The 16,142-nt window shown below is 46.6% G+C and overlaps 1 protein-coding gene across 11 annotated transcripts in view; it reads right to left on the bottom strand.

Moving 5' to 3' along the window:
- FNIP2 (folliculin interacting protein 2) overlaps positions 1-16,142 on the bottom strand; it is a 119,737-nt gene that overhangs the window by 35,056 nt on the left and 68,539 nt on the right. For all 11 annotated transcript variants that reach the window (XR_009533946.1, XR_009533945.1, XR_009533947.1 and 8 more), the window contains one exon: positions 10,776-10,905. Coding sequence is in view for 8 of the 11 variants with exons in the window: in XM_060114658.1 (XP_059970641.1) it covers positions 10,776-10,905 (130 nt within the window). In the remaining 3 variants the exon portion in view is untranslated. The remainder of the gene's footprint in view (positions 1-10,775; positions 10,906-16,142) is intronic.

Genomic DNA, 16,142 nt, shown 5'->3' with positions numbered 1-16,142 from the left:
ACATGGTAGGCGTGCAGGGAGCCTTCTCTTTCTCACGGGCTTCACCATTCAGCCTTGTCTGTCACCAAGCTTGGGACACCACCCCCTTTACTACAAACTACACCCAAACGGTCACGTCTGCTCACGGGGCTTGAGGCAGCCAGCCTCCTTCTTTAACTTGTTTTGTAGCGCTCTGCTCACAGCCTGTAATGTTCCCGTGATTTCCAACATACCCACGTCTTAAAAACATACACACATCAGAAGTTTGACGGTCAGGAAAGCTATCTTATTTTTAAAGGAAAGGAGAAGACATCGTGCTCTAACCTCAGAGGGATATGTCATTGTTTTGCTCGACTTGAAGCAAGATCCGGGAGACTTGGGTGTGGCTGGTAAATCAGTAAAAGTCCTCGCCGACAGACATGGCAGAGGAAGGACATGGTTTCCAGATGCTCGTGTAAATGCTGCCCATTAAAATAAACCAGCAATTGCTTTCTCCAAGAAATCCCTAGATCCTAATCATCTGCTCATCAGAAAGAAATTCTCGAGACGCTCTTACCATGTTACTTAATTTCAAACAATGCTCCCTCTTCTTTTCCAGAGTACTCGCCCTATAACTTTGTTTTTCTGCACCAGTTTACTCCTATTCTGTAGAGGAACTTCTGAGCTTATGTTACACCAATTCTTTCTTACAACACTTTCTTCTTCATTATCTCCTATTTCCCCCCTTTTGCAAAAGTAAAATGACTACATCAGTCCACTCATCTTTGGCCAATGTGGTCCTTAATAATCAGATTGCAGTGACCACTGAGCCCTCTGCAGATGTGTGTCAGCTTCAGCTCCACCCTAGAAACAGTCACCAACTGCACCTAGCACAGCAGACGGGGCCGTCTGCTGAATTTCTGAAAAACACCCGCAGCTTTTTTTTTTTTTTGCGGTACGTGGGCCTCTCACTGTTGTGGCCTCTCCTGTTGCGGAGCACAGGCTCCGGACGCGCAGGCTCAGCGGCCATGGCTCACGGGCCCAGTCACTCCGCGGCATGTGGGATCTTCCCGGAGCGGGGCACGAACCCGTGTCCCCTGCATCGGCAGGCGGACTCTCAACCACTGCGGCACCAGGGAAGCCCCACCCACAGCTTTAATAGCATGCGTGGCTCTTACTCGCTTCCCTATGTCTCTCTGCTGAATTCTAAAGCAACTGAGCTTCATTCAATCTGTCGTCTTGGATCAACCACACAAACTGGAATAAATCAGGTCATGCGGTGTTTGTAAATATACTTTTAAGATCAATCTACAATGAAAGCATGTTTCAGAATGTCTTAAAAAATTTAAGTATGCACACAAATACTTCAGCCTAGCTTTACCCTCAAGGCAACAGGTAAGATACACAGACCATTCTGCAAAGGTGAAAACTGGGGCAGAGTGACTGACCAACTTGCTTCAGAACAGAAAGCTTTTCAGTGACCGTGCTGGAGTCACAGCCCAGGGAGTCTGTCTGCTAGCCCTGGCTCGTTGCTCGGACACTGGGAATGACCAGGGGCTCTGGCGCCACGTCTGATCCATCCACTGGGGGGGATGGGCTGGGAGCAATCACACCAGCTGACAGGCCTTCAAGTCAAGGGAAGACCATGCTACACACTGGATTTTTTAAATAGAATTTTGTTGACACATGAATGAGCATTTACATACACTGTAAATACTTCAAGATCCTAAATAAAGCAAATACTGTGACTGTTTAAATACATCTCAGTGACCTGTAATTGGCCTCAGGACTGCCCAGTCTGACTGGTTACGTCAGCTCTGAATGTAGGCGGAATCTATGGGTTATGTTGGAACATATGAAATCGCCATTTCTGCAGGTCAAGGAACATCTCATCAGAGACTCTTTCTGGTTATTCATTTTACAATTCCGGGCCAAAGCCCTTCTGGGACGTCATACCTGCTTCTTTAGGGTTTCACCAGCTGCACTAAGGGGGGAATCTGCAGCTTCTCTCCTCCATGGACAGCACCTCTACGCCAGCGGGTAAACTGCCCCCGGACGACGCTCCCCACCCGCTGGTCGCCGAAGCTCCCCACGTGGCACGGGGGTCAGCGAGCAACCAACCGTAAAACTGTGAAGATACTCCCTGGTCACCCTGCACTCCCTCAGGAACCACAGGAGTCACAGGAGTGCTGTGACTTCCTCTCAAAGCCGGAGGCAATCGCATCCCTGGTACCCAGTGTTCTCCGGCCCCGCGTCAGAAACTAATCCCCTCCCACACACCTGCCACAAGGGAGAGACGGGCGGCGACCCCGGTAATCAAAGGGTCTTCGCGGGCACAGTGACTGAAGCTGAGCGCCCGCGGCTCTTCCATCCTGGGCGTCAGGCAAGGGCGAGTCCAGGACCAACAGCTCACTGCCTGCGTCCCCCGCCTTGCGGGGCTGCTCTCAGGAGGGCCCAGGCTCGCGGTGACATTCTCCGGGTGCTACCTTGATTCTTAACCGTGTCACCTTTAACTTGCGCTCTGTAAGTGAAGTCTGATGGGGTGATGACGCATGGGCGTGGGCAGGGCAGACGCCAGGCAGCCGAGCGCACGGCGGGTGGGGGGGTTCGGAAGCTGGGTGGCTGGCCTGGGGTCTGGCACACACCCAGGAGCCCAGAACCAAGGCGGTGCCACAAGGCCCCGAGGCTGGGACCTGGGCCCAGATGGGCGGCAGCGGCAGAGGGCACGGCCATGGGAGGGGGGAAGGGCTGGCGCAAGGCCTGGACCAAGGGGGAGGCAGCCTGTCTGTCCGTCATCAGAACCGGCCCTGTGGAGTCTGCACAACACTTAGCTCTTCATCCTGAGCCCCAGGGCAGTAAACTATCACAAAGTAAGAGCCTACAGTGCACAATGCAATAAAGTACATCAGGGAGTTATTAGAATTCTTTAGAGAGTTTGTTAACATCTCGTTTTGAAAACTGCAGCAACATTGCAAAGCAAATACCCACAGGCACAGAAACAGAAATTGAATGTAGAGATTGCTGCATTGGATAGAAAATACCCACAACTGTCATATGAAGCTTCAGAAGAAGAAATTATTAGGAATGAAGCTCATTTTAAAATTAAATTTCCATATAATTGACGATGTAGTGACACAATGCGTAAACAGGCATTCTGAATTATATGCAGCCCACGAAGACACTTGCAGTTTCTTGTAAGACCTCTATAAGTCACAGGAAATGGCAGGGGAAACATTAAAATAACCGTGTACAAAGATACATTTAAAATTCAATTCAGACTTACACAAAATGGATGTGTGTGAAGAACTGAGTCTTTAGCAAAACTGTTCCATAAGAATCGTCTGATCCAGATGTACTGAAATTTATGTGTTTTTCTTTCTTTTTTTTAAACATCTTTATTGCAGTCTAACTGCTTTACAATGCTGCTGTATAACAAAGTGAATCAGCTGTATGTATACATATATCCCCATATCCCCTCTCTCTTGCGTCTCCCTCCCACCCTCCCTATCCCACCCTCCCTATCCCACCTCTCTAGGTGATCACAAAGCACCGAGCTGATCCCCCTGTGCTATGTGGCTGTTTCCCACTAGCTATCTATTTTACATCTGGTAGTGTATATATGTCCATGCCACTCTCTCACTTCGTCCCAGATTACTCTTTTCCCTCACAGTGTCCCCAAGTCCACTCTCCATGTCTGCGTCTTTATTCCTGGCCTGCCCCCAGGTTCTTCAGAACTTTTTTTTTTTTTTTAAGATTCCACATATATGTGTTAGCATACGGTATTTGTTTTTCTCTTTCTGACTTACTTCACTCTGTATGACAGACTTAGGTCCATCCACCTCGCGACAAATAACTCAATTTCGTTTCTTTTTATGGCTGAGTAATATTCCATTGTATATATGTGCCACATCTTCTTTATCCATTCATCTGTCGATGGACACTTAGGATGCTTCCATGTCCTGGCTATTGTAAACAGAGCTGCAGTGAACACTGTGGTACACGACTCTTTTTGAATTATGGTTTTCTCAGGGTATATGCCCAGTAGTGGGATTTCTGGGTCATATGGTAGTTCTATTTGTAGTTTTTTAAGGAACCTCCCTACTGTTCTCCATGGTGGCTGTACCAATTTACATTCCCACCAGCAGTGCAAGAGTGTTCACTTTTCTCCACACCCACTCCAGCATTTATTGTTTGTAGACTTTTTGATGATGGCCATTCTGACCGGTGTGAGGTGATACCTCATTGTAGTTTTGATTCACATCTCTCTAATGATTAGTGATGTTGAGCATCCTTTCAAGTGTTTGGTGGCAATCCGTATGTCTTCTTGGGAGAAATGTCTGTTTAGGTCTTCTGCCCATTGTTGGATTGGATTGTTTGTTTTTTTGATATTGAGCTGCATGAGCTGCTTGTATATTTTGGAGATTAATCCTTTGTCAGTTGCTTCATTTGCAAATATTTTCTCCCATTCTGAGGGTTGTCTTTTGGTCTTGTTTATGGTTTCCTTTGCTGTGCAAAAGCTTTGAAGTTTCATGAGGTCCCATTTGTTTATCTTTGTTTTTATTTCCATTTCTCTAGGAGGTGGGTCAAAAAGGATCTTGCTGTGATTTATGTCATATAGCGTTCTGCTTATGTTTTTCTCTAGGAGTTTTATAGTGTCTGGCCTTACATTTAGGTCTTTAATCCATATTGAGTTTTTGTGTACGGTGTTAGGGAGTGTTCTAATTTCATTCTTTTACATGTAGCTGTCGATTTTTGCCAGCACCACTTATTGAAGAGCCTGTTTTTTCTCCATTGTATACTCTTGCCTCCTTTATCAAAGATAAGGTGACCATATGTGCGTGAGTTTATCTCTGGACTTTCTATCCTGTTCCATTGACCTATCTTTCTGTTTTTGTGCCAGTATCATACTGTCTTGATTACTGTAGCTTTGGAGTATTGTCTGAAGTCAGGGAGTCTGATTCCTCCAGCTCCGTGTTTCTTCAAGATTGCTTTGGCTCTTCGGGGTCTTTTGTCTTTCCGCACATAGTGTGAAATTTTTTGCTCTAGTTCTGTGAAAAACGCCATTGGTAGTTTGACAGGGATTGCATTGAATCTGTAGATTGCTCTGGGTAGTAGAGTCATTTTCACAATGTTGATTTTCCCAATCCAAGAGCATCGTATGTCTCTCCATCTGTTTGTATCATCTTTAATTTCTTTCATCAGTGTCTTATAGTTTTCTGCATACAGGTCTTTTGTCTCCTTAGGTAGGTTTATACCTAGGTATTTTATTATCTTTGTTGCTGTGGTAAATGGGAGTGTTTCCTTAATTTCTCTTTCAGATTTTTCATCATTAGTATATAGGAATGCAAGAGATTTTTGTGCATTAATTTTGTATCCTGCAACTTTACCAAATTCGTTGATTAGCTCTAGTAGTTTTCTGTTAGCATCTTAGGATTCTCTATGTATAGTATCATGTCATCTGCAAACAGTGACAGTTTTACTTCTTCTGTTCTGATTTGAATTCCTTTTATTTCTTTTTCTTCTCTGATTGCTGTGGCTAAAACTTCCAAAACTATGTTGAATAAGAGTGGTGAGAGTGGACAACCTTGCCTTGTTCCTGATCTTAGTGGAAATGGTTTCAGTTTTTCACCATTGAGGACAATGTTGGCTGTGGGTTTGTCATATGTGGCCTTTATTATGTTGAGGTAAGTTCCCTCTATGCCCACTTTCTGGAGAGTTTTTATCATAAATGGGTGTTGAATTTTGTCGAAAGCTTTTTCTGCATCTATTGAGATGATCATATGTTTCTTCTCCTTCCATCTGTTAATATGGTTTATCACATTGACTGACTTGCATATATTGAAGAATCCTTGCATTCCTGGGATAAACACCACTTGACCATGGTGTATGATCCTTTTAATGTGCTGTTGGATTCTGTTTGCTAGTATTTTGTGGAGGATTTTTGCATCTATGTTCATCAGTGATATTGGTGTGTAATTTCCTTTTTTAGTAGTATCTTTGTCTGGTTTTCATACCAGAGTGATGGTGGCCTCATAGAATGAGTTTGAGAGTGTTCCTCCCTCTGCTATATTTTGGAAGAGTTTGAGAAGGATAGGTGTTAGCTCTTCTGTAAATGTTTGATAGAATTAACCTGTGAAGCCATCTGGTCCTGGGCTTTTGTCCATTGGAAGATTTTTAATCACAGTTTCAATTTCAGTGCTTGTGATTGGTCTGTTTATATTTTTTATTTCTTCCTGGTTCAGTCCTGGAAAGTTGTACTTTTCTAAGAATTTGTCCATTTCTTCCAGGTTGTCCATTTTATTGGCATAGAGTTGCTTGTAGTAATTAATCTCTCATGATCCTCTGTATTTCTGCAGTGTCAGTTGTTACTTCTCCTTTTTCATTTCTAATTTCATTTCTAGTTCTGTTGATTTGAGTCTTTTTCCTTTTTTCTTGATGAGTCTGGCTAATGGTTTATCAATTTTGTTTATCTTCTCAAAGAACCAGCTTTTAGTTTTATTGATCTTTGCTATCGTTCCCTTCATTTCTTTTTCATTTATTTCTGATCTGATCTTTATGACGTCTTTCCTTCTGGTAACTTTGGGGTTTTTGTTCTTCTTTCTCTAATTGCTTTAGGTGTAATGTTAGATTGTTTATCTGAGATTTTTCTTGTTTCTTGAGGTAGGATTGTATTGCTATAAACTTGCTTCTTAGAACTGCTTTTGCTGCATCCCATAGGTTTTGGATTGTTGTGTTTTCATTGTCATTTGTCTCTAGGTATTTTTTGATTTCCTCTTTGATTTCTTCAGTGATCGCTTGGTTATTTAGTAACATATTGTTTAGCCTCCATGTGTTTGTGTTTTTTACGTTTTTTCCCTGTAATTGATTTCTAATCTCATAGTGTTGTGGTTGGAAAAGATGCTTGATATGATTTCGATTTTCTTAAATTTATGAAGTCTTGATTTGTGACCCAGGATATGATCTATCCTGGAGAATGTTCCATGTGCACTTGAGAAGAAAGTGTATTCTGTTGTTTTTGGATGGAATGTCCTATAAATATCAATTAAGTCCCCATCTTGTTTAATGTATCATTTAAAGCTTGTGTTTCCTTATTCATTTTCATTTTGGATGATCAGTCCATTGGTGAAATTGGGGTGATAAATTCCCCTACTATGATTGTGTTACTGTCGATTTCCCCTTTTATGGCTGTTAGCCTTTGCCTTATGTACTGAGGTGCTCCTATGTTGGGCGCATAAATATTTACAATTGCTATATCTTCTTCTTGGATTGATCCCTTGATCATTTTGTAGTGTCCCTCTTTGTTGCTTCTAGTAGTCTTTATTTTATTTTATTTTATTTTATTTTATTTTTTATTTTTTATTTTTTTCTTTTTGCGGTATGCGGGCCTCTCACTGTTGTGGCCTCTCCCGTTGCGGAGCACAGGCTCCGGATGCGCAGGCCCAGCGGCCATGGCTCACGGGCCCAGCCGCTCCGCGGCATATGGGATCCTCCCAGACCGGGGCACGAACCCGTATCCCCTGCATCGGCAGGCGGACTCTCAACCACTGCGCCACCAGGGAGGCCCCTAGTAGTCTTTATTTTAAAGCCTATTTTGTCTGATATGAGAATTGCTACTCCAGCTTTCTTCTGATTTCCATTTGCATGGAATATCTTTTTCCATCCCCTCACTTTCAGTCTGCATGTGTCCCTCAGTCTGAAGTGGGTCTCACGTAGACAGTATGTATACAGGTCTTGTTTTTGTATCTATTCAGACAGTGTTTTGGTTGGAGCACTTAATCCATTTACATTTAAGGTAGTTATTGATATGTATGTTCCTATTACCATTTTCTTAATTGTTTTGGGTTTGTTATTGTAGGTCTTTTCCTTGTCTTGTGTTTCCTGCCTAGAGAAGTTCCTTTAGCAGTTGTTGTAAAGCTGGTTTGATGGTGCTGAATTCTCTTAGCTTTTGCTTGTCTGTAAAGGTTTTATTTTCTCCGTCAAATCTGAATGAGACCCTTGCTGGGTAGAGCAATCTTGGTTGTAGGTTTTTCCCTTTCATCACTTTAAGTATGTCCTGCCACTCCCTTCTGGCTTGCAGAGTTTCTGCTGAAAGATCAGCCGTTAACCTTATGGGGATTCCCTTGAGTATTATTTGTTGTTTTTCCCTGTTTTCAATATTTTTTTCTTTGTACTTTATTTTTGAAAGTTTAATATGTGTCTTGGCATGTTTCTCCTTGGATTTATCCTGTATGGGACTCTCTGGGCTTCCTGGACTTGATTGACTATTTCCTTTCCCATATTAGGGAAGTTTTCAACTATAGTCTCTTCAAATATTTTCTCAGTTCCTTTCTTTTTCTCTTCTTCTTCTGGGATCCCTATAATTCGAATGTTGGGGCGTTTATAATGTTGTTGCAGAGGTCTCTTGAGACTGTCCTCAATTCTTCTCATTCTTTTTTCTGCTCTGCAGTAGTTATTTCCACTATTTTATCTTCCAGGTCCCTTATCCGTTCTTCTGCCTCAGTTATTCTGCTATTGATTCCTTCTAGAGAATTTTTAATTTCATTTATTGTGTTGTTCATCAGTGTTTGTTTGCTCTTTAGTTCTTCTAGGTCCTTAAACGTTTCTTGCATTTTCTCCATTCTATTTCGTAGATTTTGGATCATCTTTACCATCATTACTCTGAATTCTTTTTCCGGTAGACTGCCTATTTCCTCTTCATTTGTTTGGTCTGGTGGGTTTTCACCTTGCTCCTTCATCTGCTGTGTGTTTCTCTGTCTTCTCATTTTGCTTCACTTACTATGTTTGGGGTCTCCTTTACGCAGGCTGCAGGTTCGTAGTTTCTGTAGTTTTTGGTGTCTGTCCCCAGTGGGTAAGTTTGGTTCAGTGGGTTGTGTAGGCTTCCTGGTGGAGGGGACTGGTGCCTGTGTTCTGGTGGATGAGGCTGGATCTTGTGTTTCTGGTGGGCAGGTCCACATGCGGTGGTGTGTTTTGGGGTGTCTGTGAACTTAGTATGATTTTAGGCAGCCTCTGTGCTAATGGATGGGGTTGTGTTCCTGTCTTGCTAGTTGTTTGGCATAGGGTGTCTAGCACTGTAGCTTGCTTGCCGTTGGGTGGAGCTGTGTCTGAGCGTTGAGATGGAGATCTCTGGGGGAGCTCTCACCCACTGATATTATGTGGAGCTGGGAGGTCTCCGGTGGTCCAGTGTCCTGAATTCAGCTCTCCCACATCAGAGGCTCAGGCCTGACACCTGGCCAGAGCACTGAGACCCTGTCAGCCCCACGGCTGGCTAGTGTTGAGGGGTCTCCTGCAGAGGTGCGGGGTGGCTGTGGCTCACTGTGGAGACAAGCACCCTGGCAGCAAAAGTTCTGGGAAGTACTCCTTGGTGTGAGCCCTCCCAGAGTCCGCCACTAGCCCCAAGAAAGAGCCTGTAGCCTCCAGTGCTGGATCACCTCAGGCCAACAACGCAAAATTTATATTTTTAAGGTTTATTACAAATTTATCTCAATGTTGTTATAACCTATAAAGCTCCAGTAACAGCTGCAATGTGCACAAAGAGCTTTCCCCAAATAAAAAAGTTATCAAAAATTATTTGTCAGCTTGCATTTGCCAGGAGTGACTAATGCTGCTTTCAGTTATGTCAATTGACGTACGCATTTTGATGACCTAAACAAGTGAATGTGCAGAAAAGTGAGCCAGGAAAACCTTATGATGAAGGAAGATAGTGAGTGAAGTATTACTATTGATTATATAAAATTTTTACACCAAAACATTGTAGTAATTTATAACTTTGTGATAATAGTCACGTATCACTATTATTTCTATTATATTTTGTAAGTAAAATATTTTTAATGGAAAAGCCTTACGTCCATTTTATAGATTATTCTGAAAATGCCTGAAGCCCTGGAACATAATGTTTCTTTAAAAACAAACAAACAAACAAAACTAACACATGATGTTAATTTTGGGAGAAGGGGGCCAGTAGCCTGATGCCCTGCACACGCCTTGGCTCCCCCGTTTCTCAGCCTGTGCTTTCAGGTCCCCCCTTCACGAAGGCTGCCCAAACCCCAAGACCTCCCGCGAGGCTGCGTCCCTCCCCCGAGCCGCACACCCCCATGCCTCTCTGAGCGTTTAGCACTTAGCTCCTTCACACCACTGTTTACGTGAGCATCGTCTCTGTGCGCTCCTGAAGTGCAGGCCTGCAGCCAACTCTTTACCCCTTCACAGAGCTCACACATGCTGACCTCTACTCACTTACTAAGGTAACCAACTGTCATGTGAGTTTTTAATAGGTACAACCTATCTTAATTCCCTTTTAAGTTTTTGGGTTGTAGGAAGAAGAGGTGGGAAGGTACTGATGTAACATCACCATAAGCTAAAAACGTGCGTTTTGCAACATAACTAAACTTTAGATCTGAAAACCAACTGAAACGAAGGCAGAGAATATCTCGATGCTGTCTCTATTCATAGTAAGACTGTTGACTGTTTAAGAATTTGTGTCACCAAAAATTAACCATCCTTGAGTTCATATATTTTCAAAGACCACACTGGTGTCACCATAAGCCAAGGAAAGATTTATCCCAGCCTTCTAACTTACAAAGGCTACACCTGGAAGGGACCCAGTGCAAAGAGAGCACACACTCACTTTAAATCAATGCCAAAACTACCCAGGTAGTCCCAGTGTCTCTCCCAGAACCTCTCACCTGTGAACTTCCAGGCTGAGCTGAAGCCGAGCGGAAAACTCCGGCCCGTTTGTGCCGACAGCAAGTGAGTGCAGTGTCTGCCAGCATCGCCGGGCTGCCCGCCCCAGTGCCCTGCACAGCCAGGGGAACCCAGCTCACCTCCTGGGAATGATGCCATTTTCCAAGCTCGTGGTCTGGCTCCGAAGCCAGCGGCGCTGGTAACTGCTGGAGGAGGACGTGGAGGAGCTTGGCGACGGGAAGGGTGTGATCAGAAGGCTGCTCAGGGAGGCTGCGGAAAGAACATTGGGAAGTCGAGAGCTGGGCTCCAGGAGCCCCCGTGCACCTACGTGAAAAATATCCATACAAGCCCCGGGACGTAACTGTTCAGGTTCCACCGGCCACAGCCAGCAGGGGGAGCCGCTCTCAGGCTGTGGTACAGCCAAGAAAACACCCTTTAAAACGAACAGGAGTCGCCGACACGGCAAGGGCATCGGTGACCAGGCACCAGCCCCATGTTCCAAATGTAAACAAACATTACTCATCCAGTCAGAGGACAGCCTGCAGATTTCGGATACAACGAAGAGTCCACGGTACTGCTACTGCTGCCCGAGAGGCGGTGCCGCACACGGAGCCGACTCACGTGCGTGTCCCCCCTTGACCGCTTGGTCCCCCTGTGTTTCGAGGTGAAACCCAGGCAGAAGGGTACTTGCCCCGCAAAGCACCCTCTCCCGCCGCCATCTCCAGATACACAGCACTTCCCGCTCCCACCCCTCACGACTCCCTCGGCTCTGCAGGAGGCACATCTGCTCCTAGACGTGCGTTCTGCTTGGATGACTCGGCTGCCCTCAGCCTCTCTGCGGCCTCCTGCAGAAATGTTGCCATATGAAGAACGAGCACATGATTACGCGAAGGACAGTGATGCCTGTCTCGATCGGCAAGCATGGCAGAAACAACGCATTAGAACACAAATTTCTAGGGAGAGTTCAAAGCCTGAATTTATTAAAAAGTTTCCAATGGTCAAAGCTGTAGGCAGAGCATTTAGATTTTCTCTCCCCTCCTGCCCCCCATTAAAAGAAAATCTTTCTTCTGTTTGGTGGTGATGGTGAAGGTGATGGTGGTGGTGATGAAGGTGATGTTGGTGATGACGATGGTGGTGATGAAGGTGATAGTGGTGGTGATGATGGTGGTGGTGGTGGAGGTGATGGTGATGGTGAAGGTGGGGATGGTGGTGATGATGTTGGGGATGATGGTGATGGTGGTGATGAAGGTGGGGATGGTGGTGATGATGTTGGTGATGATGGTGATGGTGGTGATGAAGGTGATGGTGGTGGAGGTGATGGTGATGGTGAAGGTGGGGATGGTGGTGATGTTGGTGATGGTGGTGACAGTGAAGGTGATGATGGTGGTGATGGTGGTGTTGGAGGTGGTCATGGTGGTGGTGATGAAGGTGATGGTGGTGGTGATGATGGTGGTGGTGGAGGCAGTTATGGTGATGGTGGTGATGTTGGTGATGGTGGTGGTGGTCATCATGGTGATGGAGGTGATGGTGGTGGTGATGAAGGTGATGGTGGTGATGATGGTGGTGGTGGAGGTGATGGTGGTGATGATGGTGCTGGTGGTGGAGGTGATGAAGGTGATGCTGGTGGTGATGTTGGTGATGACGATGGTGGTGATGAAGGTGATAGTGGTGGTGATGGTGGTGGTGGTGGAGGTGATGGTGATGGTGAAGGTGGGGATGGTGGTGATGATGTTGGTGATGATAGTGATGGTGGTGATGAAGGTGATGGTGGTGATGAAGGTGATGGTGGTGGAGGTGATGGTGATGGTGAAGGTGGGGATGGTGGTGATGATGGTGATGGTGGTGATGCTGGTGATGAAGGTGATGGTGGTGGTGGTGGAGGTGATGGTGAAGGTGGGGATGGTGGTGATGTTGGTGATGGTGGTGACAGTGAAGGTGATGATGGTGGTGATGGTGGTGTTGGAGGTGGTCATGGTGGTGGTGATGAAGGTGATGGCACCCCTCTCCAGAACCAGGAGGACGGAGACCCCCACGCTGGCCCTCCCCGAGCATCACATCCCAGGGCCCTCTCTGTCCCGTCTCTCACAGGTGGCCTCACTCTGTGGGTCGTGAATCTCCCTTTGCCCCCGCTCCCCGTTTGTGTGCATGTGCGTGCACGTGTGTGCATGTGTGCCATCTGTCTTCACACCCAAACAGCACAGTGGCCAAAACTCGGGTCCTGTCTGAACACTGTGATGACGTGTGCTCTTGTCCTGAAGGCTGACCGTAAAGCACTTAATAAACGTGTCTGAACATACGAGCTAGAGGTTCTCCTCACACTGATGGTTTTACTACTTTCCAGGGTGCAGAGAATGAAGACATTACCTTCCTGTCCGTGATTTGAGTGTGCTGCTGGGGAAGGGAGTCAGCAGCTGGATGGAGGTGATGGCTGACCAGGCTGGGAGGCGGGTCCCAACCCCAGCTGCCTGGACCTTCCTCTCCCCCTCGCCACGACCACCAGATTGCAGCTTCTGCGCCACCCGTGTCCTCTTTCTAAACTACAGCTGACTCCTCATGGCTGGAGCACTTGCGGGCACTTGTGACTGAGATACTGGCTCAACACCAGTCTCCCCAGGCGTCTCCTGCTCCCTCGGCATGGGGCATGCCCACATGCCCCACTCGTCATCCTGTTAGAAACTGGAGAGTCGCCCTTTGTCCCCCCCGCCATGCCCTGTGTCCCATTAGTCCCCGAGCCCCGCCAGGACCACCTTCCAGCACGGCTGAAACCCATCCCTCCTCTCTCCCGAGACCTTACCTGAACATTCCTAAGAGCAGCCACTCAAGTAACCTCTTGAGAATGAATTTATCTTTCTGATTCATATATGCACAGGGGACACATTCACAGTCTCCAGAAAAGAATGAGAATGCACTCCCTCCACCCGTCCTGGGGGGACCCCTTCCAGACACGTTCGATGAACATGCTTTTCTATCTTTATATGTGGAGAGAGATCTTGTATATGCCCTTTTTTTATCTTGAAACATAAATGACCGTTTACTGCAACTCACTGCTGATCAACTTTTTTCACTTAGAAATATACTTAAGAGAACTTCTATTTCGAGGCCTGCTAGGCTGCCGTGCCCTTCCAACCACCACGTGGGGGTGCTCTGTGGGACGAACGTGACTTAAGCAGGCCCTGGATGAACATCTAGGTCACCTCCAATGTTCTGCTGGTGACAACAGCTCATCGTGTTTTCTACTCCTACTTTTCACCCTCCACAAAGACACTAGAAAAATGGTTGTCAAACTTGCTATAAGTAAAGTCTATGAAGACGAACATCAGATTTTATAGACGTCTCCCTCATACAAAAAATCATTTTCCTTCATACAAAAAATCAGGAAATAAGGCAAAGACCGTCGAGTAAACTGCTAATACTCTAATGTAAAAAACACTGTGAGCTTGGAATTGAGTTTGTTCCTTTCCTGAGGACGTGTCTTTAAAAAAAATAGGTGGATAGATAGTCTAACCCATTAAAGCAGTAAATTGGATATTCTTGTTATTGCTCTATTCCTTATTCTGCGTGTGTGACAAGCTATGTAAAGAGGCACTGGGGCACTTATCATGAAGGGTCAAATGCATGAAGGCATAGATCAGAATTAAGATTTGATTTCCTCTCTGTTATTATAGTAAGCTACTGAATAACCCAGAAAAAATGTTGGATATTCTTCTCAGGTACTATTCTAAAAAGAGAAAGAGGGGGAAAAAACCCAATGAACTGTTTTAAAAAATTTTATGATAAATCAGATAATCCTTTTACAAACACATGTGTGCACACGCACACACACACACACACAGCGGTGAGTTTGGGGGAGAAAAAGTTAATGGGAAAAAAATCTATCTTCTGCCCACCTCCCTCAGTCCTGTACCCCCTGCCCAACTGATCTACTTTAGCAATGAATATACGAGGGTAGTTTTTTCTGGAGCAGTTGGTGAGGCACCAAATAGACCTAAAATATGGAGCCAATCAGGTTCCCCCTTTAGCTGCCCCAGAACAAGACTAAGTCCAAGTCCTCACAGGGCGCTGGTGCCTTTTGTGATGAGGCTCACCCCCCCAACCAGTCCCCGACACTGCGGGCACATTTTAGCTGGGCAGCCCCAGGACCTATACCCCTGCGCAAACGAGCTTCCGAAATCCGCTTCTGCTCAACGCTGATGCAGTTCTTTCCTCCCTTCCGGCTGTCGTCCCTCGAACACCCCTGTCCTGGGCGCCACCCCCAGGCCCAGGCCCCCGGCTCCCACAGGGCGGGGGAGGCAGTGCCCCTCACCCGCTGTTTTAACTCTGGGTTTACATGGAGCTTCCTGAGGGCAGGTGCTATGGGTCACTCATCTTCTGCATCGCCCCAGCTCTGGCAGAGCCTGCCAGCCTAGGGGGTACAAGATTGTTATTCAATAAATATAATAAATGTGGCTTCCCGGCCTGACTCAGGGCTACCCTGCCAACTCCTTCCCTTCACCTCGACTGCAGCAAACTGGCCCAACTGTGGAAGCCACCACGGTAACTGAGCTCTCCTACGACAGGGGGCCCTCGGGAGTGCAAACCCGGACAGCGCTTTGCAGCCCCGGAGCACACGGTGCACGAGGGGCACGCAGTCAGCACCCACAACATTCCTCCCTGAGCGGGCGGAAGACAGGTGCGGGGAAGGGGCTGGCGGAGGGCGACAGAGACCCTCAGTGTCTTGTCTTTCTGCCGGGGAACCGTACTGTGTGCTCTCAGACTCCTCATCCGGATAGAGTTCCTCTCTGTAGAGGATGATTTAAAAAGCAAAAAACAAACAAAGAAGCTTTTCTAAAGTTACTTCTTTACTGAACTACTGGGGAAGAAAAAGACTCTGAGGTCACTCTTCAGATGTGACTTGTGTGCTCAGAGTTTTGGGGCAGCCGCCATGCAGCCGGTTCATCATGAAGATGAACTGGTGTCAGCTGTGACTTCAGAGCTTCTGCTGGCCTGGTACTGACAGCTGCAAACATTCCCCATCTCCAAAGGCGCCCGCCTAGGTAACCTTGGCAACGAGTGACCGTCTGGGGGACAAAAGGTCAGAGGAACTTCACACAAGCACTGCTCTCTCGTTTAAAAAAGGCGTTTCCCACAGGAGCACTGGGGTAAGCACCGACACTGCTGTGTGTGCCCTGCAATGAATCCATTAACTAAATGCACGGCAGGCCGGGAGCCGGGTGTCTCGCCATCGGGGGCGGTTTGCAGATAAACCGGGCGGGAAGGGTGGGATGGCCCACGGGCTCACAGATGGCGGGCAACACGGAGAAATCAGCAGCACTCATGTGTCGCTGAATGCAGGTGCAGGCGTCGCCGACAGCAGTACGCACAGAGACACAGAGACACACAGCTGGCACAAACCCACACTCCTGCTTGCTGGCCGAGAAGGCCGTTGAGAACAGCCCTCCAGGTGCAACAAGCATATCTGGGGTCCAGACCCTGGGACCTAATTCCGTCTCCAGTGAAAGGACAGGGCA

Source organism: Mesoplodon densirostris, chromosome 1 (assembly GCF_025265405.1).
Source record: "Mesoplodon densirostris isolate mMesDen1 chromosome 1, mMesDen1 primary haplotype, whole genome shotgun sequence".
Taxonomy (NCBI): Eukaryota; Metazoa; Chordata; class Mammalia; order Artiodactyla; family Ziphiidae; genus Mesoplodon; species Mesoplodon densirostris.
The sequence above is the reverse complement of the archived record's forward strand: the minus strand, read 5'-3'. Positions and strand labels throughout refer to the sequence as shown.